The sequence below is a fragment of the Alternaria arborescens genome (assembly GCF_004154835.1).
Source record: "Alternaria arborescens strain FERA 675 chromosome Unknown contig_88, whole genome shotgun sequence".
Lineage (NCBI taxonomy): Eukaryota > Fungi > Ascomycota > Dothideomycetes > Pleosporales > Pleosporaceae > Alternaria > Alternaria arborescens.
In genome coordinates this window covers 23,071-43,851 of record NW_021167943.1, presented here as the reverse complement: position 1 = coordinate 43,851, position 20,781 = coordinate 23,071, and the positions used below count along the sequence as shown (strand labels likewise).

General features: G+C 53.0%; 4 protein-coding genes and 1 pseudogene across 4 annotated transcripts; 1 reads left to right on the top strand and 4 right to left on the bottom strand.

Annotated features, from left to right (window-relative positions):
* Positions 1 to 385: 385 nt before the first annotated feature.
* On the bottom strand, positions 386 to 766 carry AA0111_g12583 (hypothetical protein; the record flags this gene model as incomplete). The annotated part of the gene is made up of 1 exon (XM_028646579.1): positions 386 to 766. The coding sequence occupies one exon, from the start codon at positions 764 to 766 to the stop codon at positions 386 to 388; it is 381 nt and encodes a 126-aa protein (XP_028499819.1).
* Positions 767 to 2,100: 1,334 nt separating this feature from the next.
* Positions 2,101 to 2,910, bottom strand: AA0111_g12582 (hypothetical protein; the record flags this gene model as incomplete). Its single annotated transcript, XM_028646578.1, has 2 exons — positions 2,101 to 2,675; positions 2,730 to 2,910. 2 exons carry the CDS (start codon positions 2,908 to 2,910, stop codon positions 2,101 to 2,103), a joined length of 756 nt encoding a protein of 251 aa, XP_028499817.1.
* A 253-nt stretch (positions 2,911 to 3,163) lies between these two features.
* AA0111_g12581 (hypothetical protein) lies at positions 3,164 to 5,647 on the top strand (the record flags this gene model as incomplete). Its single annotated transcript, XM_028646577.1, has 1 exon — positions 3,164 to 5,647. The coding sequence occupies one exon, from the start codon at positions 3,164 to 3,166 to the stop codon at positions 5,645 to 5,647; it is 2,484 nt and encodes an 827-aa protein (XP_028499818.1).
* A 346-nt stretch (positions 5,648 to 5,993) lies between these two features.
* Positions 5,994 to 6,713, bottom strand: AA0111_g12580 (annotated as a pseudogene; the record flags this gene model as incomplete).
* A 1,071-nt stretch (positions 6,714 to 7,784) lies between these two features.
* On the bottom strand, positions 7,785 to 20,247 carry AA0111_g12579 (Polyketide synthase-nonribosomal peptide synthetase; the record flags this gene model as incomplete). The annotated part of the gene is made up of 10 exons (XM_028646575.1): positions 7,785 to 10,639; positions 10,694 to 12,619; positions 12,667 to 13,364; positions 13,429 to 15,867; positions 15,915 to 17,889; positions 17,940 to 18,059; positions 18,112 to 18,750; positions 18,803 to 19,117; positions 19,242 to 19,565; positions 19,617 to 20,247. The coding sequence occupies 10 exons, from the start codon at positions 20,245 to 20,247 to the stop codon at positions 7,785 to 7,787; spliced, it is 11,922 nt and encodes a 3,973-aa protein (XP_028499822.1).
* Between the last annotated feature and the right edge of the window lie 534 nt (positions 20,248 to 20,781).

The window sequence follows — 20,781 nt, the reverse complement described above, 5'->3', positions numbered from 1 at the left end:
ATACGCGTGTGAGCCACTCTAAGTTGATCTTGGAGTCGTTGTAGCCGTTCTCCGAGTGCGCATAATGCCACCCCGGGGTCTCGTGGGTAGTCCAGTTACTGCGATGAGTTGAAGCGGGCCATATAATGAGTGGCAGCAGCGCCCTGCCATCTGCACTCACGCATTCGACTGCGGTGACTATCGTCCGCTTTACGCCCCCACCTCTATAGTTCCGTCGGTCATCCTTACCTACCAGGACTTTGACCGAGCCAAGCATGCTTAGCATGACGCCCGTTTCGTCCATGTTGTACACGTTCTCTGGCAAGACAGCCGGGTCCTGCAGCACCTGTCCGATTATCTCGAACCACTCGACTATCTTGCTATATACGTTGTTCTCGTGACGTTTCTAATCTATCGACTTGACTTTTCTCGCTTGTAGCTCTGGGTGACGCTCTGCGAAGGCTTTCGGCCAATTCTTGCCCGGGGGCTTGATCGGTTGCGTCTTCGTGGACCGCTGACGAGCTATACTATAAGCTAGAAGGCTTATGAACTTGATGCGCACTGGGTGGCCAAGGTTAGACATTAGTAGCAAGAACTGGACTAGAGCTTTCTCCTCCTCTCGACTGAGGTACTGCTGGCGCTGCGCCTGCTCTTCGCGCGAGCGTCGGCCGTTGCGGCGATGAACAAGGGTAGAAATTGGAACATTGCTATGTTCTGATCGAGCAGCATACGTATCACGCACGCCTAGAGGCAAGGTCTGCACCAGCGCTCGGCTGGCTGGGTCCATGTCGGCGTAGGTGATGAGAGGAGGGCGGGCCGACGAGGGCGTCACCCTCGTCTTGCCCACCCTTGACTTCTAAGAATAGCAAAAAGGCGCAGCGCGCGTGCAGAGAAGCTTCGAGAAGCATGCGCCACAGCTAGAGCTTCTTAGGCATAGGGGCAGGTGTACAATGTAGGCCGCTTAGTGTAAAGTACGCGCTTTCTTAGCGCGTGGAGAATCCTTGCGCAAGTGGGGAGGCCTGCACGTCTCCGTGGATAAATCCGGAGCAGATGTTCTCGATTGCTGCAGGTCTTCGCACTTTGCGGGCCATATTTTGACACAGTAAGCCATACATTAGAGCCTCCGAAGTGGCGATGATCGTGGGGTCCGACAAGAGAACAGGGGTGCATCGTTGTTGAAGCTTCCGGCAGTGTTGAAGAAATATCTGTAAGTATGCGCAAGACCGCTGTAATTTTACGGTTTAATCCTTGCGGCAGGTTGTGTTCTCACTTAGGTATATCACTGTGCTTGTTTGAGTTTTGTAGGACAGTGGCTTGAAGCGTGGTATTGCTTAAAATTTTTCATGGTTCTGCGCGGTGGGATGTTCTACCCGTAGGGAGGGAGGTTACCCTCATTTTGCAAACACAGCCTTTGATTTCGCTTGTTCTTCCTTGTGCAACTTCTCATGACTCTGCAGCTTTTCAAAGTCTTCATTAACGCTGTGGCCGTCATCGGAATTTGTACCATAGTCTTCTTCCCACCAATGCATTTCTTTCCAGTTCATCGTGCGATTCCAGACGCCAGGGTAAAGCTTTTGATCGAATCCTGCGGTGCAGGTCATCTCCAGCATTTTATCCAGGTCAATCATATCGTCATAATCTGGATCCCACTTGCCATATCTGTACCATGGCCGTAAACCTCGGTTGATATATCGTGAGTCTGATGTGGTTGTAGCTAGTGGTCTGGCTACAGACGAGGCCCGTCTCCACGTGGTGGGATTTCTTGCAGTTGGTCACCATGCCTGGCTGTGTGGGCTGGGGCGTTTGGATGCCGTTTCCTGCACTTGTGGTTGGAGTGGATGTTGTTTGGACTGTTGTTTGGACTGTTGTACCTCCAATAATGCCCACACACACGTTGACGTTTGGTCGCATACCCGTGCAGTCGTTCTTGACAGTTGGATTCAACTTCACGAAATCGGCGAGAGTGAACTTCTGGAAACTAATGACCTATCTACACGTCACGCCTGGGGCGATCCAATGGAACTTTGCACAGTTCGTCACCATTTGAGGCTGTGTGGGCTGTGGGGTTACGATAACGTTTCCTGGGGTGGCAGTTTGGTGCTAGATGACTATAACATACAGCTAGATCGTGATGAGCTTATCGGGATGCTTGAAGTAAGTCTCGATATCTCCTTTGTCGGTCTCATTGAAGACAGGCATTAGATACACAGGTGAGAACTTGCACCAGCCATGCCACTTAACCCTCTGGCCAGTCCCACCCCGACCCTGCGCAGCAAGAACTTTGGGCTCTTCCGTTGCGAACTCGTTCTTACTAAGTAGCTTGACAAACACCCTGCTGGCGTTACGCTTCAAAGTCCAGGGCATCGCATCGTCTGGCGGCATTGGTCCGATTAGTTCAGGCCCGTTTTCGATACTATCGAGTGAGTCATCGTCTATGATCAGACACCAGTCAGTCTTGGGACCGCAGTTGTACCCCTCCTCTATGACTTCGCCTCCAGCGCCAAGAAAACTGCCAGCGTTCTGGCGGAAATGTTCACAGACGTCAGCGAGCGAAGCGCCAGGAAGATACGCAGCGGGTTGTAAGCGCAGAGTGTCAATCAAATGTTGATTGTACGGCTCTGGTTGCTCATAGCGCAGGGTATCGGCAGCGTGGGCGTGCAGCTTGTTCAGCACGGCCTGGAAGTGTTCGCTGTCTACTAGATACGCAGCCATTAGACATCCCTCTCTGAGCTCGAATTGATATGATTCACCCGCTTTCTCCTGGGCTTTGCCCTCATCTTTCTCCTTGTCTGAATCCTTTCGCTTTTGCGGGCGTGTGTAGGTGCCATAGACATAAAAACCCCAGGTGGGGTCGACCCAGCCTTTGATCCTTTTCAGAAATTGCTCGCAGCGCAGAATATCGTGCTTCTCCCAACTGCTTAGCGAGGCCATGTCGCGTCGTTTATTGTTGCGCTTGAAGGTGGTTGATGTTAAGGTGCGAGCCTCGGCAAGGTATACCCTCATTAGATCATAAATCTTTTGGCCCCCAAATCCTATCCCAAAATAGCCGCCGGGCGTTGCTCTGGCACAGCCCCTCTTACAGGAACATACCTAGATATATGAGTCTAGGAAAGTAGTCGTAAGCAGGAAACAAATCGACGACATGTCGGTGACGTCTCATTCATGCTGCCAGTGCAGTTCTGGCATGAACGTTCATCACAGTGCTATCTGCGATGGCTGCGATAAGTACATCTACGGTGTCCGCCACAAGTGCTTGGACTGCCCAGACTGGGATTACTGCTCTGACTGTCTCAAGAACGCCGAGTTCATCCACCCTCATCACCACTTCATGCCCTTTGACGAGTGCTGCAGTGGCGACAGCCACCGGGCACAAAGCGCCTCCCCATCCACCAACTCACGGCCAACGCCGCCTACCTACTCATTGCCCACTTACTCACCTCTTGAAGGCGACCAAATCCGGCTATTGCGAATCTTACCAACGACCGTACCCGGCGGGAGCGGCCACTACCACCAGGATGGCGAGGAAAGTGATTGTGAAAGGGAGGACTGCAGAGCCATTACTGAAAGCCTGTTTGAGAGGGTCTTCGTGCAGGATTTCGAATGGGGCAAAATCCTGCGTGATGAAGTGTGTTGTGGAGATGCGTGCATCTGCACCGAGTGTGACATGATACAGTGCGAGCTTCTTACCGTTTCGTTGGAAGAGGTCTCAGGCGCTTTCGATGCACTGTCCTATGTGTGGGGCTATGCGGACGTCAAAGAGTGCATAAAGGTAGACGGCAAGACAATCGAGGTGACGATGAATCTGGAGGCAGCCTTGCGGAGAGTCAGAAACACGGAAAAGGCAGAGCTGCTATGGGTAGACGCTGTATGTATCAACCAGCGGGATGTCGAAGAGAAGAACATACAGGTCATGCGCATGAAGGATATATACACAATGTGTGAAAGAGTACTCGTCTGGCTGGGCGATGCAATAATCGACGGGACCGGAAACGACAGGGATGAAGTCAACTTTGCGATCAAGGCTATGTCTTTTCTGAAAAAAGCACACAGGATCGTGCGTGGGAAAGATATGGTTGGCAAATTGGATTATCAAAAGCTGTTCATGAGTAACGCTGGGGCCATGCAGCCTTTTCAAGATCCGAGCACGGTCGGTCTCCCCAAGGTTGGTGCTCCGGAATGGGAGAGCTTGAGCAAATTCTTAAGCAGGCCATGGTTTAGTCGCGTATGGATCATTCAGGAAGCATCGAGTGTAGACCACACGCTACTGATGGTAGGAAAGAATGCGAGACTCGGCTGGGGCCAACTGTCACAAGCGGTGAATTGGTTTATAGCTCATGCTTACCCAGACAACATAGACGGCCTCCGTATATTGAGCAATATCTCCATGATCGAAACATGCCGTAGGTATAAGACTCCGACCTTGATGCGCAGACTGGACCAAATATCTAGATTCAACTCTACCGTCCCGCATGACAAGATCTATGCGGTACTGGGCCTATCCGTCGAATCCCTGACACCTGAAAAATACCCGCGCTTACGCGTCGACTACGCCCGAGACTGGAAGGCTGTGTTCCGCGATGTTGCCAGACACTGCATCGAGATGCCCGGCTCCTACGGACCAAAGCCGACTCTTCATATATTGAGTTCAGTACGTCAGGAGCGTGACGAAGAAGGAAATTTTGCCTGGAACAAGGGACAATCTTCCTGGGTGCCCAAATGGGATAAGATCCACAGCAACTGTGCTATCGTGCAGCGCATGTCCCACTTTACTTTCCAAACAACATACGATACCGAACCGTGTATTGTCGAATCGCAAGATGACCGCATACTCTCCTTGAAAGGCATCATTGTCGACAGAATCGCGAAGGTATACACCCATCTGGATGATATCCGTAACGATCACGATCCAATGTTCTCCTTGAACCAGTTCCGCGCTGTCGTAGAGATATGGAAGGCCATCCTTTGGGGCTGGGAGGTTAATGGCCGCAGTCGGTACTCGCTTAACGGAGAAGCATTTGCGAAGGTCATTACGGGGGGTTCTGCTTGCGGACCGCCTGAAACAGGATCGCCTGGGCAGGACTTTACTGCGTATTACGAGTTTGGCCTTCAATATGCGAAAGAAGAGGAACCAGGCACACTTCCGAAATTCAGCGCTTTCTCTGCCCCAAATAAACGAGACATCGAGTCGCCCTGTATGAAGGACATCTCAAGTGAAGAAGCCTTGGAAAGGCTGTCTTTCATGGCGTTGAGATTCAACATCGCTGTGGATATTGAACGGGCCATCTTCGTAACTGCGACAGGGTACATTGGCAGTGGACCGCCGATTACACGAGTTGGAGACGAGGTATGCGTATTGTATGGTGGGAAAACGCCCTTCGTCGTGCAGAAAGTAACGAAAGGACCCAACTGTCCTGAGTGGCTGGACCTTGATATGGATCTTTCCACCAGCTCAGTCGAGAAATTCAAAGGCTCACTGAAGAGTTGGAATCCGTTCCAGAAGAAGAAGTTGAAAGAATGTACACCAGCGCCTGCGAAAAGTCATGCTCTTCCCCGCACCGACTGCTATCGTCTCGTTGGTGAGTGCTATGTTGAGGGACTCCAGAAGGGAGAAGCACTAGACCTACGAGACAAGGGCGATCTCCACGAGAAGGTATTGCATCTCGTCTGATGATCAGAACCTTTTTACACAGGGACTTACTAGAAGCTCTCGTCAACCTAACGAGGCTAAAATGCATGATGAGCCGTGTTATGGAGCAAAAAGACGCAAAAACATACAACAGCGGGGATTCGCTAGTGGTCACCCACCTAACTACTAATCCGCCGGTACACTGCTTGTATATGGCTGAGCGGACGGGAAGCCTAATTTTCAGTGTCCTATGGTCGTATGTGCAAATTTCAGCTTTGATAAACACTATATCGTAATGATTGCCGTTTATTTGGCAAAACCCGGAGAAGTGACTATCCATGCGCCTCAATGTGACGGATCAATTTGGCTTCGTACATAACTTCTAGTATTAATGAAGAGGGTAGGAAAATACCCCAAACAGCGCTGCAAGACCCCCAACGGTCAAACACCCAGCAGCGCTCTTCTTATCCTCCGGACATGTCAGCGAAGAGGCTGTTGTGCTGAAAACTGCCGCTGAGCTACCATAGGTGATTGAACATGAGATGCTTGCAGCCGCGGCAGGGTCGATGCTCGTTCGAGAAGGATCCGACTTACGGACAGAAGACGCCGTGGATGCACACATGTCGCCCTGACCTTCCCATTTATCGGTTTGACCTTCCCAATGAGCGGAGCTAGGGATATGGAGCGTATTTGTGATGTTGACCGCGACACCATCTTGTCCAGAGCAGCTCTTGTCCGTTGTTCCGGGCACAAGATCTACCTCTTGAGCGTCCTTTCTGATGGTGAGCTTCGTCGTGTGTTGCGATTCGTTTCGGATAAATATGTTGTTTGCCAACGAGTCTTCGGTACACACTGCCCAATTGAATGTCCAAGTGACCTACCAGATTCCTTCAGTCGCGAAGGTGGATTTATTACGTTGGTAAGTTGGGTATGCAAAGTAGGCGTCGTTGTTGGTAAAGTTTGCCCACCGCAGTTGTTCCAGATCGATTGACTCGGACGGAGCCCATTGAGGAGTGCTGCCGTCCGCGTTCTGGACTAGGTAAGCGTTGATGTGAAAGAGCGGATCAAGGAAAGGCGAAAACAATGAGCAAATAGGCGGTAGGCGCATATGTCTCGTTGCGCGGAAAGATCAGATCAACCTCTGCCACACCCGACGAGGCTCCAACCATCTTTGCGCACGTTGCAATGAAGACCAGGAAATGTAGCGTTAAGGAAGTGCCAATCGTAATACGCGCACGCACGTGGTAGGCCATGTCAGCCTGTGACCTAAGGTGTCACGTGATTACCTCACGGGTACAATAGACCCCTTCCTTGGTAGATAGGACCTCAGCTTTTACAATAACAATTCCATACCCCATATATTTCGCATAAGGTAGCCAAGTAATGAACAAAAATATCTGCGTGCCTCGAAAGAGGAAAAGTGTGGAGGGATATAAGTGCCGGAAAGATCCAGCGGAGGTAAGAGGATGTTCGTACGTGCTTAGCATTCACCGTAGGGGGCATGTCGCCCCTCCAATAGGAGCCCTGCATGGCTTGCACGGGGTTCACGGTAACGTCCTTGCAGTAGCGCTTGTGGCGAGAGTGTGTGGATGTAATCTCATACGCCTCGATGTAAGTTTTACCTTAATTGCATTGCGGCCCTGTTGACTGCCTGGTGTACAAAAGGATTCCTTAGCATGGCTGATTAACGTTTCATAACCTAAAGATTCCTAGCGTCGTTGTGTTTACGGCTGCACTGCCCTTTTTCCAGCCTGGCACTCTGGGCGCTTAAATAACCACAGCAAATCACCAGTCTTGTAATGCATCGTGGGCGGGTCAAGCTTTTAGGTTCGTTGACAAGCAGCAACGCTTAATTGTCATCCCGCAGTGGTGTCGACTTGAGCCGTGGGGACCTTGGATCTCCTGCAGCGTAGCTACCTTATTATGTTCTTACTTATAGAATCGTTAACAAGCCCGTCGACAGCTAATATTCTAACGCTCGGCGTTGACACTTAACCGTACTGGGCCTGAGTGGAAGAGAGGGACGAACGTCGCAATGCTAGGTGCAAGAAAAATTAGTATATCAAATTGACTTAACAATTAAAAATTTTGATCTATACAAGTAGCTAGCTCCGAGAGAACTAAACACTACGAAACGGCATGTGAACAGCCTGTAACATAACACATTCGAATCCCAGGCTCAACGTCTTGAAACCAACTCCGCACCCGCAGTCCCCATACTTAAATCCTGCGCCGCCATGAAAAACGAGAACCCGGCCTTCTTCGCTTGCCCAAACCACTCCAAAATGGGCACACTCGGCAGACTGCTCAACCTCTTCTGTTCTTGCATCAGCGCCGCAAACTCATCGACCGACACCCTGAGCACCGCCTCATGGTGCAAAGTCTCCACAAGTCCTCCATTATTGCCGTGCAGATCCGCGCCGATGCTGAAGTATGCGGATCGGTGGATGGCTTGCACAACGTCGTGGACGGGGACGACGTCCACTGTGCCCTTGACTGTGTCGAAAGAGGGACGCGTGCCGAGCTTGCCGGCGATCTTTAGTAGCTCGTCCGTCACGATGGCGCGCTCCGTTGCGTTATCGCCAGAAGTCACATTTGGGAGGCCTGTGGGTCGGTGGATGTAGACGGGAATGTTCAATGCAACGGCGGCCTTGTGCAACAACGTCTCAGCAGCCCACTTGGCGGCAACATAGCCGTCGCTACCATCTTGCGGAGGTGTCATACCAGCATCAATGTAGGTCTCGACTGCACCAGACGAGATGAAGTGCAGTGGGATAGCGTGGTGCGCCGCCAGTCGGGCCAGCTCCTTGACCGAGTTTAGATTGTCGTGGCGTAAGACTTCGTACCGATCCCAGAAAGAGCGATTGGCAGCGCAGTGGACAACAACGTCAGCCTTTTCAACGAGCGCTGAGAAGCCGCCGTCGGACAGGCCAAGATTATGCTGCGAGATGTCGGCTTGCACAAAGGTAATCTTGTTGTTCGTGCCCTGGGTCAAAGAACCACTGTCTACTTGGCGGACGAGACAGATAATCTGCTCGAAATTTGGATCCTCGGCGAGCTGAGTAAGTAAATGACGGCCAAGATAACCTGAAGAGCCCGTCAAGAGCATGGTCTTGGTGCCAGCGTTCGTGATCCGCTTTGTAGGCATGATCTGCTTCAGCGACTCTGGCAGGCTCGTTTCCGTATCCCAATCGATGGCAGTAGAGACATTGGCCTTAATGGTAGCTGCCATCTCGCCAAGTGTGCTGGCTCCCATCAAAGTGAAGAGCTTCGGCGTTGCAGAGAAGGCATCTCTCAGCAGAGACTGCAACCTGACCAGCAGAATCGAGTTACCGCCAACCAGGAAGAAGTCAGAATCGAGGTGGAGTGGGCCGGGATGGAGCGGCAACACTTGGCGCCAGACGTCGCCCAGCTTGCGCTCTATCTCGGAGAGATTCTCGGAAGTCTGTGTCGCCTCCTGTGCGCTCGGAAGAGGCAGTGCTTGGATTGCTTTCCTATCGACCTTGGAGTGGGCGGTCCTTGGGATATCTGAGAGCGGCACAACGGCAGATGGACACATGTATGGTGGCAGTGGCAGACCGTGGCGAAGAGACTCCAGCATCGCTGGGCGATGCTCCTCGGGGTATTCGGGAGAGAAGACGACGTGCGCAGCCAGGTACTTTGCATCCTCGCTTCCTCGCAGCGTGACAACAGCGTGAGAAAGGGCACCAGCAGCGCGCTTCAAGAGGACGTTTTCGATCTCGGTGATTTCCACACGGAAGCCGCGAATCTTGACTTGTGTATCGCCCTCTAGGCGCCCTTCGACAAATAGAGTGCCGTCTGCAAGCAGGCGGCCGCGATCGCCGCTGCGATAGACATTTCCTGGAGTACCAAAGAAGGTATCTTGAAGGAACTTCTGCTTCGTCGACTCTGGGTTCCCAAAGTAGCCGTCCACGACGCAGCGGCCTCCGATGACGATTTCACCAGAGACGCCGAGGGGCACAGGCTGCACATTGGCGTCCACAATGCAGACAGAGTATCCAGCCAGCATGTGCCCAGCTGGCAGGGGATCTGGAAGGTCTGACGAAGTGTAGTTGAGCTCAATCCTGGTCGAGAACATGGTGGTCTCTGCTGGTCCATAACCGGTAGAGACGTGAAGTTGAGGGAGGTTCAGAGTAGCGAACTCGCGAGCAAGGCCATGGCTCATGGCTTCACCACCGGAGAAGACATGCGTCCAGGAACGGCACTGGGACAAGTTACTAGCGCCATATCGCAGCCACATGGCGAATTCAGACGGCGTGCCGCTCGTGTATGTGACTTTTTCCGCAGCCATGATCCTGCTAATCTCAACTGGATCTCCTCTGTGACAGGCTGGCACCACGCACAGACATCCGCCGTTTGTGAGGGCAGCGAAGGTCTGATCGAGAGAGAAATCGAAGCTATAGGGACTCTGTTGCAGAACGACAAGATTGCCACCGCTGGAGGTCACAAACGTACGGCTCGAAGCCTCTGCAGAAGTCACCATGTTGACATGGGTCATGTTGAGGCCCTTGGGTTCTCCTGTGGAGCCGCTTGTAAAGAGGATAACGGCTTGCGCATTCGGTTCGGCACGATTCGGGTACGAGGTATTTGCAGGCATCAGACCCGAGACTGACAGGACGGTTACATTCGTAGCGCCAATCAGAGAAATCTTGTCGGCCGTGGTATTGTCTGTGAGGATAGTCGAGGGCCGAGAGACCCTGACGATGCTTGCCAGACGAGCAGTAGAACTGCGCAGGTCCAAGGGCACGTACACAGCGCCAGCCCTGAAAATGGCCAACATTGAACAGATCCAATCAGCACATGGTTCTTGGAAGACGCCGACAATGTCTCCCTTGCGCACGTTCGAACTTTCCAAGGCCCTGCGGATAGTGTCCACGCGAGCAGCCATTTGAGCATAAGTGAGGGTGTTGCCATTCCCGTCGCGAATTGCTGTCTTTTCAGGATGGGCGCGCGTCAGTTGTTCAATCCGATGCGCGACCGTGGGCTGGTTCCACTTGGACTCGAGTGATTTTTCTATAGTTTTGTCAGCTATCTCCTGAACACCTCCGGTAGAATCGGATATCTCACCTTGACCTGCCGTCAGCGCTGCCGCAACATCATTTCGCGGCCATATTGGAAGATCACCGACGACAGCTCTGCTAGGAGCATCAATCATATGCTTGAGCACGTTAACAAAGGATCGAAGCAACAGCTGAGTGCTCTCCTGGGAGTAGAGCGAGTCTTGGAGACGCAGGCTGAGCAGCGTGTCGGTGTTGGCGTTTTCGGTAATTTCCAGAGCAACATCGTAGCCAGTGCTGGCATTGCACCAGTCTTCGCCATCCAGCTTGCATCCCACGCAGCTTGGTCGCTCTTGGACTACTTGCCTGTAGTCTAAAAAGACTTGGAAAATCGGCGTGTATGCGTTCGAGCGAGAGACATTGAGCTCCTTGAGGAGGACATCGAGCGGCAGCTGCGAGTACTGAAGCGCACCGTAAGCCGTATCACGCGCCGACTTGATGATTGAAGCCAAGGAAGTTCCTGCTTCGCTTCGACGGAAGTGGAGCGGCAGCAGGTTCAAGAAGAAACCTATGCTGTTCATGTAGTTTTTGTCAGTACGATTTGTGTCTGCAATGCCAATGCAGATATCATCAGTGCTGGGCAAGAGACTGAACAAGAGGACCCGCAGCGCACTCAGATAGACGTGGAAGGACGTCGAACTGTTTTGGCGGGCCAGCTGACGTATCTTGGCTGCCACACCGGCTTCAAGCCGTACAGATGCTTCTTGTTGGCTATAAGTAAGCATCGGCTGCCTGGTAGCGGACTGGGCAAAGGGAAACAGTTCGATAGGCTTGGACTTAAACTCCTGAGGCAACGTGTTGCGGTAGTGCTCAATCGTCTTGTCGAAGGCGCCAGATTCGTACGCCTTTATCTGCTGCATCGCAAAGTGACGATATTGCGACTCCGAAGGCAGGGGAGACAGAGTCTTGCGGTTGTATGCAGCGTCGAGATCCTTGAAGAAGACGCTGAAGCTGTATCCGTCCATGAAAATGTGGTGCATCCCCAGCACGAGATAGTGCTTCTGATCGGATTGCGAGAGCAGCGAAACTTTCATCGCGTCTCCGCTGCTAAGGTCCCAGATCTCGTCGTGAACAGCCTGAAGCTCCTCCTTGGCCTCTGCTTCAGAGCGGATGCGCTTGGTGGTCAACTTCAATTCAGACAATGCCCTGATACCCTGCATGGGCTTCCTATCCTCACCCTCGCCGGACCAGAAGAATCGGGTGCGCAGAATCTCGTGACGGTTGCCAACTAGATGAAGAGCATCTTCCAGCGAGCGGATGCGAACCGGCCCAGTCAGCTTGAGCATTACGGCCATATTGAATGCCTTCTTCTCTGCCAGGTACTCGTTCAGAAACCAGAAGCCTGTTTGACCAAAGGACATAGGGCTGGTAGACTCTTCCGGACTCTGAGTAGAAAAATACGAGCTCCTGGCATTTTTCTCCGATGCGAGCTGAATGGAGGCCGTGGAGAGGGCCGACGACGTCATTGGTGTGTTGTAGCCTGCGGTGTTGGCGGCAGTACTCGTGGGCGTCCTTCTGCTTGGGGATTCATCAGCGCTGGAGTCTCCAGATGAGGAACTGGGCCGTCCATTCGAAGTGTTGCTCGGGCGCTTGATCTCGATGATAGAATTGACCGCCGGGCTGGGAGTTCCTTTCGGCGCTGCCTTGATTGCTGCCTTCGGAACCGCTGACTGTGCAGCTTGGCCGGGCTCAAGGGCAGAGAGGTCAGCAATGGAAGGCGACAATAATTTGAGCGCTTCGGTCAAGAGGTCCAGGGGTGAGCTACCGCCGAGAATCTTGAGAACAGGAATATCAACGTCCAGCTCTTTGAGGAACCAAGAGCGCACCTCGACAGCCATGAGAGAATCGACTCCTTGGTCCACAAGGGTCACCTTTTCGTTAATGACCTCGTCAGGTGAAACCGCAAGAATGCGCCTTAGTCGGGCCATGAACGTTTCTTCCAAGGATTAGTAATGGCACATCTCAGCATCATGGAGTACTTACCAGTGATGATCGCAACAGCGTCGGCCTTGGTCTTGGCCTCTGCGAGCTGGACCTTGACGGGGACTGACGATGTCTTGCCGGTGGCCCCGACCGCATCTACACGCTCCATGACGAAATGGCTGAACTTGACATCTTTGAGGTACTGGTCTTTGGCCTGAGCGTCCTTGTAAATGGGCGTCACTCCCGTGGCGAGTTCGCAGTTCTCTTGCAACTCTGGCCGACCAAGCAGAACAGCCTCGGCAAATAGCTGCTGCAGATCCTGCTCCGACATGGGCTTGTATCCCATCTTCAAGAAGGTGTGCTCGTCAATGTCAGCGGCTCGCTCCACGTATCCGATACCGATAATGGAGCCAATGTTCATGGACGACGCAGGGACACCACGCTTCTTGCGCTGTGCTGCAAGAGCGTTCATGTACATGTTTCCTGCAATGTAGTTGCTCTGTCCGCTGTTACCCATGACTGCCGTGGCAGAAGAGAAGAAGATGAAGAAATCGAGCGGAGTGTCGTAGAAGAGCTCATCCAGGAGCTGCGAGCCGAGAACCTTGGGCTTCAGGACTTTGGCGAATGCGTCGTAGGACATGTTGTCAAACAGACCATCCTGGAGTACCATGGCGCCGTTGGCTACACCTGCAATGGGAGGCATGGTCTTGACAATTTCCGCGTGGCACGCGTGTAGCGACTCCCGAACGGTGATGTCCCTGCGTTCTGATCAGCTCCTGGGGAGATCGCTTGTGGTAGACATGGCGAGAGGGGATGACTTACATGGCAAGAACCTTGACCGTCGCGCCCATGCGCTCCATTCCAGCGATAAACTCTGGTTGAACGTTGGGCCTCCGGCTTGTGACAGCAATATATCGAGCGCCGTGGACGACCATCCACTTCAAAAGACTCTGTCCAAGCTCGCCACTCAGACCAACAAGGAAGTACGTCTTATCGGGCTGGAAAATGTTGCCTGTATCAATGGGAGTCAATTGAGCCGTAACGGAAGGAATGGTACAATCCGCTACTGCGAACCGCCCACCAGCAGCAGCAAACTCCGAAATGTCCTGCAGAGGGACGATTGACGCAACCGACGCTGGAGTGCTACCCTTGATCTCAGAGAAAGCAGCCCTGAGTTGCTCAGACACTTCAGCCTCAGAGACGAAAGGCCTGAGCTCAGTGCTAGTGCCAAATAGACGCGCCTCATCAATGACTTGACAGTTGCGGGGCAATGCTGCGGGAATGGCATGAGACTTCTCGGATCCCCAGCAGATTTGAGAGAGGTCGATGAACTTGTTGGCGTTGAAAGGGAGAAGCTTCTGGACGAGGCGCTCCGGAAGGTTCTTGTTCACATACTGCCATCCATTCTTGGCCTCTTGCTGACGGGAAGTAGTGATATGAACACTCTTACTTCCTTTTAGTAAGGCAGCGGCGACCATTGGGTGTGGCTCGTGGACAATAAGCACATCTCCCTTATCTGTGAGCCTCGAGATGCTGCTTGCAACCATGTTGGCGGCTGCAAGACCCAGCACACTAGAAGCATCGAGGCCTTCAATTGGAGTGCACCAAGACGATGGGATTGTAGCAGGTGACTCCGCCGTGTGGGTTACTGCCAGGAGCCTCTCTTGGGTCGAAGAGTCGGTGCCGACGCAGACCATTAGGCTGCACCCCGGGAGGATATTGACAGTCGAGAGTAAAAAGTATGTGACGCGAATAGTGCGTGTTTCCCCAGTGAAGGGCAGCGGTGTCGGAATGTGCAGCGGAGAAGCGCGTTGCAGCCCCCATGAGTCATCATCGCCTGTGAACATGATGCTGGTCTCTTGAGGGTCAACTTGCTCGCTGACGACACGACGGGCAGTGTTGTAGCGCGCGTTTCCAGAGACATAGGGATAAAGTCGTGGAATGAGTACGGTGTCGTCCTCCAGGTGCAGCTCAGGCTCCAATGTGCACATGAGATCGTTCGGTGCAAGCTCTTTTGACCACTTGTCAAGCATTTCCAGGCGGAGGAGGTACTCTGCAATTATTTCTGGCTTACGGTGGCTTGGTGAGTTGAGATCCAGAATCTGAAGCGTAATGTTGGGGTACTCATATCGCAGACACCGGCTGACGCCAAGACTCATGTTCGAGTATGGGTTTTCCGACCTAGCTCCTGTCGTCAACCAGAGGATATTACCACTTTGTCGGTAAAGAATCTGCATGGCTTCCAGCTTTTCGGCGGTCATGTCAGCGTAGAGCGGTTCATCCAGCTCGGTGAGGGACAAGACAGTGCTGGAGTCAGCCAACCCCATATGACTGAGCGCTTCCACAGACTTGATGCGAGTGATTTGGGAATATCTGGGGGCAAGCATAGCCGCAATTTTCCCAGAGAGTGTGAAGACGGACGGGGTCTTGCCTCCGATGATCACTATTCCGGGTGCTTTGGTCGCTGGGAGCATGGAGACGTCCAAAAGAGGGGTTCGCAGCATCGTCATGCGATCATCAACCGCCTGGGCGCAAAAGACGTTACCGGGCAGAATCTCATGGGCAGGCGGCGTTGTGGTCTCAATTCCGCCGAAGCCGTTCTTGGCCAGAAGCGAGTCCCATTGCTCCAAAGTGAGCGTCGGGCCCCAGCGACGGCCAGTCTCAGCTCCGAGCCACCAACCTGGAAGACTGCCCATGGGTAAACCAATTCGGAGGCAGTTGTTGTTCACGGTCTCGAGAATGATGAGATAACCACCCGGTTTGAGCAGGCTGCGAACGTTCTGCATCATGGCATCCATCTCCAAGGTGGCGTGAAGGACGTTGGAGGCGATGACAAGGTCGTATGAGCCTGGAACGTAGCCTTGAGCGGCAGGGTCCGTGTTCATGTCAAACGTCTTGAAGATCATGCGACTGGCAAAGTCCTTGAAGCGATCCTCGGCGTGGCTGAAGAAGCCTCCAGAAACGTCCGTGTACGTATAAGACAAAAAGGCAGAGCCCAGTCGGGGAAGAATCCTCCTAGTCGACCCACCAGTACCAGCGCCAATCTCCAAGACGTTCATGCGTGGGTAGCGGTGGGCAATCTGAGCCGTCATTCGAGCAATGTACTCGTTGACAAAGTCAAGACCAAAGCCTTCTTCGTAGACATCGTCCAGCATCCCATCTTTGGTCATGTGCTCGAGGATGTTGGACCCGTCTCGGACACATTGGGGAAGGTTCTCGCCAACGGACTCTAGGAGACGAACGTCGGTACGGTGGTAGTGTCTGGTAAGATGATTAGTATTAATAGACAATCGAAAAAGTGTACTTACTTCTTGAGGAGAGCGTTGATGTCAAATCGCGTGTCATTCTGCGCCTCTTGCGGAATGTACGGATTCTCGCCCCTCAGAACCTTCGGCACGACGTAAGCGGCCCACTCGACTAGGTGTCGGTATTGGAACAATGCGTTGGCCTTCTCTTCCGGTGTGATGGAGTCCACAAGGCGGCGCAGGTAGAAAAAGGCAATACGCTCCGAGTCGAGTGCGATCTCTAGATCCTCAGCCTTGTACGTACAGCTCGCAGCGGTGACCTGGCCATCTGGATGCGCGAGCTGGTAGTCGAATCGTGAGAAGAGGACTGCATCGTTCTCTTCGAGCGCGGCAGAGAACGGCACGAGCTCCATCCCCTCAATCTGCAAGAAGGTCTGGCCGTCTTGCTCAGTCAATAGATTGAGCTCGGTAATGGCCTTGCCCTTCTTGTACTCCTTGGCCACGGAAACATATTGATATCGTTCCTGTTTTCCGATGCCAGCAGAAGTGAAGTAGGGGTTAATGACGATCGACTTGAAGCTGGTGGGAACGATTAAGGCCCACAGGCGCTCGTCGCCAGGGCAGCTAAACGCCGCAAATCCGGTCTGCAGAGCTGTGTCAAGCATGCCGGGGTGCACAATCAGCTGGTCCTCCCAGTCCATGCCAGATTGATCCTCGAGGATACCAGTGGCGTAGTCAGCCTTGCGCTGAATGCTGCTGGTACCGTGGAATGGCCAAGAGTAGTTGTAGCCGAGCCGACTGAGTGATGAATAGAAACGGTCAATGGCAACTTCGCTCAAGTTGAGTTTGTCGGTCTCGATGCTGGGAAGCGAGTGCGGCGCGGGAGCTCCAAGCGTAACTTTGACGCTACCGGTTGCATTAGTGGCCAGAGTTGCCCTGTGATCCGTTGGTGCTGCCGAACTGCATGACCATGTGGCTTCGATTTCATTATTGGTCTGAATGATGATTCTCACGTCGAAGACGGCCTCCACGCTTGAGTCATCATCATTGAACGCCATAGCCCTGGTGATGCGGAGATCCTCAATCGTCAAGAGACTCATGGGAGATTCCCCAGCCAGAATGGACATGGCCTCGACTGCCATGGCAACGTAGCCAGTCGCAGGGAAGACAAGCTGTCCCTGGATCTGATGCCCATGAAGCCAGCCAATCTCTTTTGGATGCAAAACATTGCGCCATTGGATGGATCGAGAGGTCTCGCGGTCAATGCACCTCTTGCCCAACAAAGGATGAGGTGGAGCCTTGAGTGAGTTGTATAGTCCAGACTTGCGGGAAAGGGTCATGAAGCGCCTAGAATGATCGAAACGGTACTTGGGAAGGTCGTGCAGGAACTTCCTAGGCACAGATGACCCAGACGCTGCTTGGGAAAACCTATCAAAGTTGACGGATCCGGCGCCGAGATGAGTCCAGATGAAGCCAAGAGCATTTGAGAACTCTCTGACATCATCTTTGCCTCGCGCAATCACACCAGAGTAAGGGGGGTGGGCATCCTCGTCAAGCGAATCGAGGCAAGGCGTCTTGAGCACAGGGTGGGGGCCGACTTCTAGGATGAGATCAAATGACCCACTCTTAGGGGCTGCCTGTGCAACGGCAGAGGAGAAGAGAACCGGATTGGTCATGTTGTCGACCCAGTACTGGCAAGTGAGCTGGTCCAGGCCCATGATTGTGCCTTTGTGAACGCTTGAGTGCCACTTCGCCCCGGTAGGCGTCGAATACTCAATCCCACATTTTTCCATTGCCGCAATGTATGCTTCGGCACAGGGCAAAACGTGGGACGAATGGTAGGCAGTGTCGACCTTTAGTTGGCGTGCGAATTTGCCTTCGTCCTTGAAAATCTCCACGGCTTCGATGATGGCGTCCTCATCGCCGGACAAGGTGATGCTGGTGGGGGAATTCTCAGCGGCGATTTGAATCCGGCCTTGGAAGTCTTCAAGGTTGCAGAACTCTGTCGCGTCTTCGACAGTTGTACCAACAGCCATCACTAGGACATTGTCAGCGTGTGTACACCTCTTTCTAATATGTGGTACTTACTCGCACCCTTGCCACCGCGAGGAGATTTGGCAAGCTTGGCGTAGAGCCCCCTATAGTAGGCAATTCTGATGGCATCGCGGGCTGTCAAGAGACCTGCAGCGTAGGCGGCTCCGATTTCACCTGGGACAAAATCAGCTACCAGAATAACTACACATCACAGCAGTATACTAACCAGACGAGTGTCCAACCACTGTTTCGAACTTTATGCCGGCAAATCGAAGCAGATCGACGAGCACAATTTGGACTGCAGTGCAAAGCGGCTGAGAGATTGCTGCCTCGGCCATCCTCGATGACTTTGCATCAGCCAAAATCATCTCTGCGAGCGTCCATGATGGGCACTCGCCAGCGAGCGACTCAGCCAACGCTTCGTCAAGCTCAGAGAGCCGCTTGGCCACGTATGGAGACGTCTCGAGCAGCTTCGCTCCCATTCGCGGCCATTGCGCACCCTGGCCAGTGAAGACACCCAGGATCTTGGGCGATGACTTGTTCAGCTGACGGGTGGCCAAGGTACTGTCGAGCTCGCCGCCGACAATGGCATCAATCTGAGAGATTGCCTCTTCCACTCCAGTGGCTGTAAGGGTCACTCGATGCCCCAAGGTCGAGCGACGCGTTTGCAAGGTGTACGCCACATCGTGCAGGGAAATGTCTGGGGTGGACCTGAAGTACTCCGCATAGTCAGCCAACATCGATCGTAGTGAAGTCTCGGACGAAGCGGAGAATGTCAGTGGCGTGAGTAATGGACCCTCGAATTGGGGCTGCGGCTGAGGCTCGTATGCTTCGAGAATTGCGTGCGCATTTGTACCGCCAAATCCTGAAGACGACTGTTAGCAAACACGACCTGCTATAACAAGCCGGATGCTCACCAAAGCTATTCACGCTAGCCCGGAAAGGCTGGCCGGGACGAGGCTCAGGCCATGCAAGGGCCCGGGTGGGAACCTCCAAGTGATCATAGAACGGCTTGAGGCGGGGATTCAGCGTGTTGAAGTGCATGTTTGGCGGGATGACATTGTGCTGGAGCGCTAACGAAGTACTGATCAAGCTAGCGAGGCCAGCCGTTCCTTCGGTATGTCCAATGACAGTCTTGATGGAGCCGACGTAGAGCGTCTCATCGCCATCATTTGTAGAGTAGAATGCTTTTGAGATGGCTTCGGCCTCTTGTGGATCACCTGCGGCGGTACCTATAGAGTCTCAGGGTCAGCCCGACAAGTGCTAAAGCGTAGAGTTCTGAGATCCTGCAGAAGGCTCTCGTACATGGTCTACCGAACTCGGAGAGAAGGGCATATAGAACTGGAACTTAAATACCTGTGCCGTGCGCATGGAAGAACTGGGGGCGGTCTTCGGGCTTATTGACATCCAGTCCAGCTCTAGCATAAGTGTCTCGGATAAGGGCAGCCTGTGCCGTTGCGCTGGGCATGGTGATGCCGTTCGTACGACCATCCTGATTCACACCAGTACCTCGGATGAGGCACTCAATGTGGTCATTGTCCCGGATGGCAGCGCTAAGAGGCTTCAAAACGACAGCAGCAATGCCCTCACCACGAGCATACCCATCGACATCCTTGTCCCACATACGGGACCTGCCAGAGGGTGAGAGCATAGACAGCTTGCTCTCTGCAATGTACATCCCTGTGAGGCGGCGTCAGTCAAGATGCTCCTACAAAGGGAGAAAATACAAACCTGGAGTGAGGATCAAATTAGCTCCAGCAGCAATAGCGACCTGCGATTCGCCACTGCGGAGAGTCTGAATTGCCTGGTGAACAGCAACTAGACTGGAAGAGCAAGCAGTGTCAATCGTCATGGACGGTCCGTGCCAGTCGAAAAAGTATGAGATGCGGTTTGACATGATACTTCGGGCCATGCCAGTGGCTCCATACTGCGGCAAGACGTCGGGGTCTTGAGCGAGAATACCAGCCCAATCGTCACACATCAACCCAACGTAAACAGCAGTGGAAGATCCACGTAGCTCCCCGATGGTTTGTCCAGCAGCGCAAAGTGAATCGTACACTGTTTCCATCAACAACCTCTGCTGAGGATCAACGGCTTCGGCCTCACTCTGTGGGATGTTGAAGAAACCATTGTCGAACAAAGCAGGGTCTTCGTCGAGGAAGTATGACTTGATAGCGTTAGTCGTGCCGTGGTGTTTGGAGTCTGGGTGGTAGAAGGCTTCCGCATCGAAGCGCTCCTCTGGCACCTGGCGCAGCAAATCTCGAGGAGACTTGATGAGCTGCCATAGTTTGGACGGCGTATCAGAATCGCCAGGAAATCGACACGCGCTTCCAACGATGGCAATAGGCTCCAAATTAGACATTCTGGCGAAGAATTGCTGTATCTTTATAAAGACTCGTATGTGGTATGAGCAAGGCGACGACAAGTTGATGTGCCTCGATTGTGTTGAATGATGATTGGGATTGACTGAACTCGTTTGCCTCGGTGTGACGGGACCACTTTTATCATCTCAAGCTTCTTAGTCGGTTCTCGAACCGTGAGACCGTTCCGAATAATTGCGTCTGCTCAGCTGCGCATTGGTGCTGCTTAGACCCTTGAAGCTGATATAGCGCAAATCCTCGGTCGTTGCAGGACACTTTTGCAGCTGTTGCCGGTGCCTAAACTGATGACAGCGTTACCACCATTCATTCGTCTAGGGGACTGGTTCGTGTTGGTGGTCCAAGTTTCGAAGCTACGCGAGGAATAGTAATGTGGTATCAGGCGTAAATATTGGCCATGGACCGTGCGCAACTACCTAAGTAGGGATCTTACAAGGCAGTTTTTGACAACAACGACACCATAGAACTTCTTACAAAGGTGCTATTCATATACCTTTTTAGATATTCTTTTCTCGACA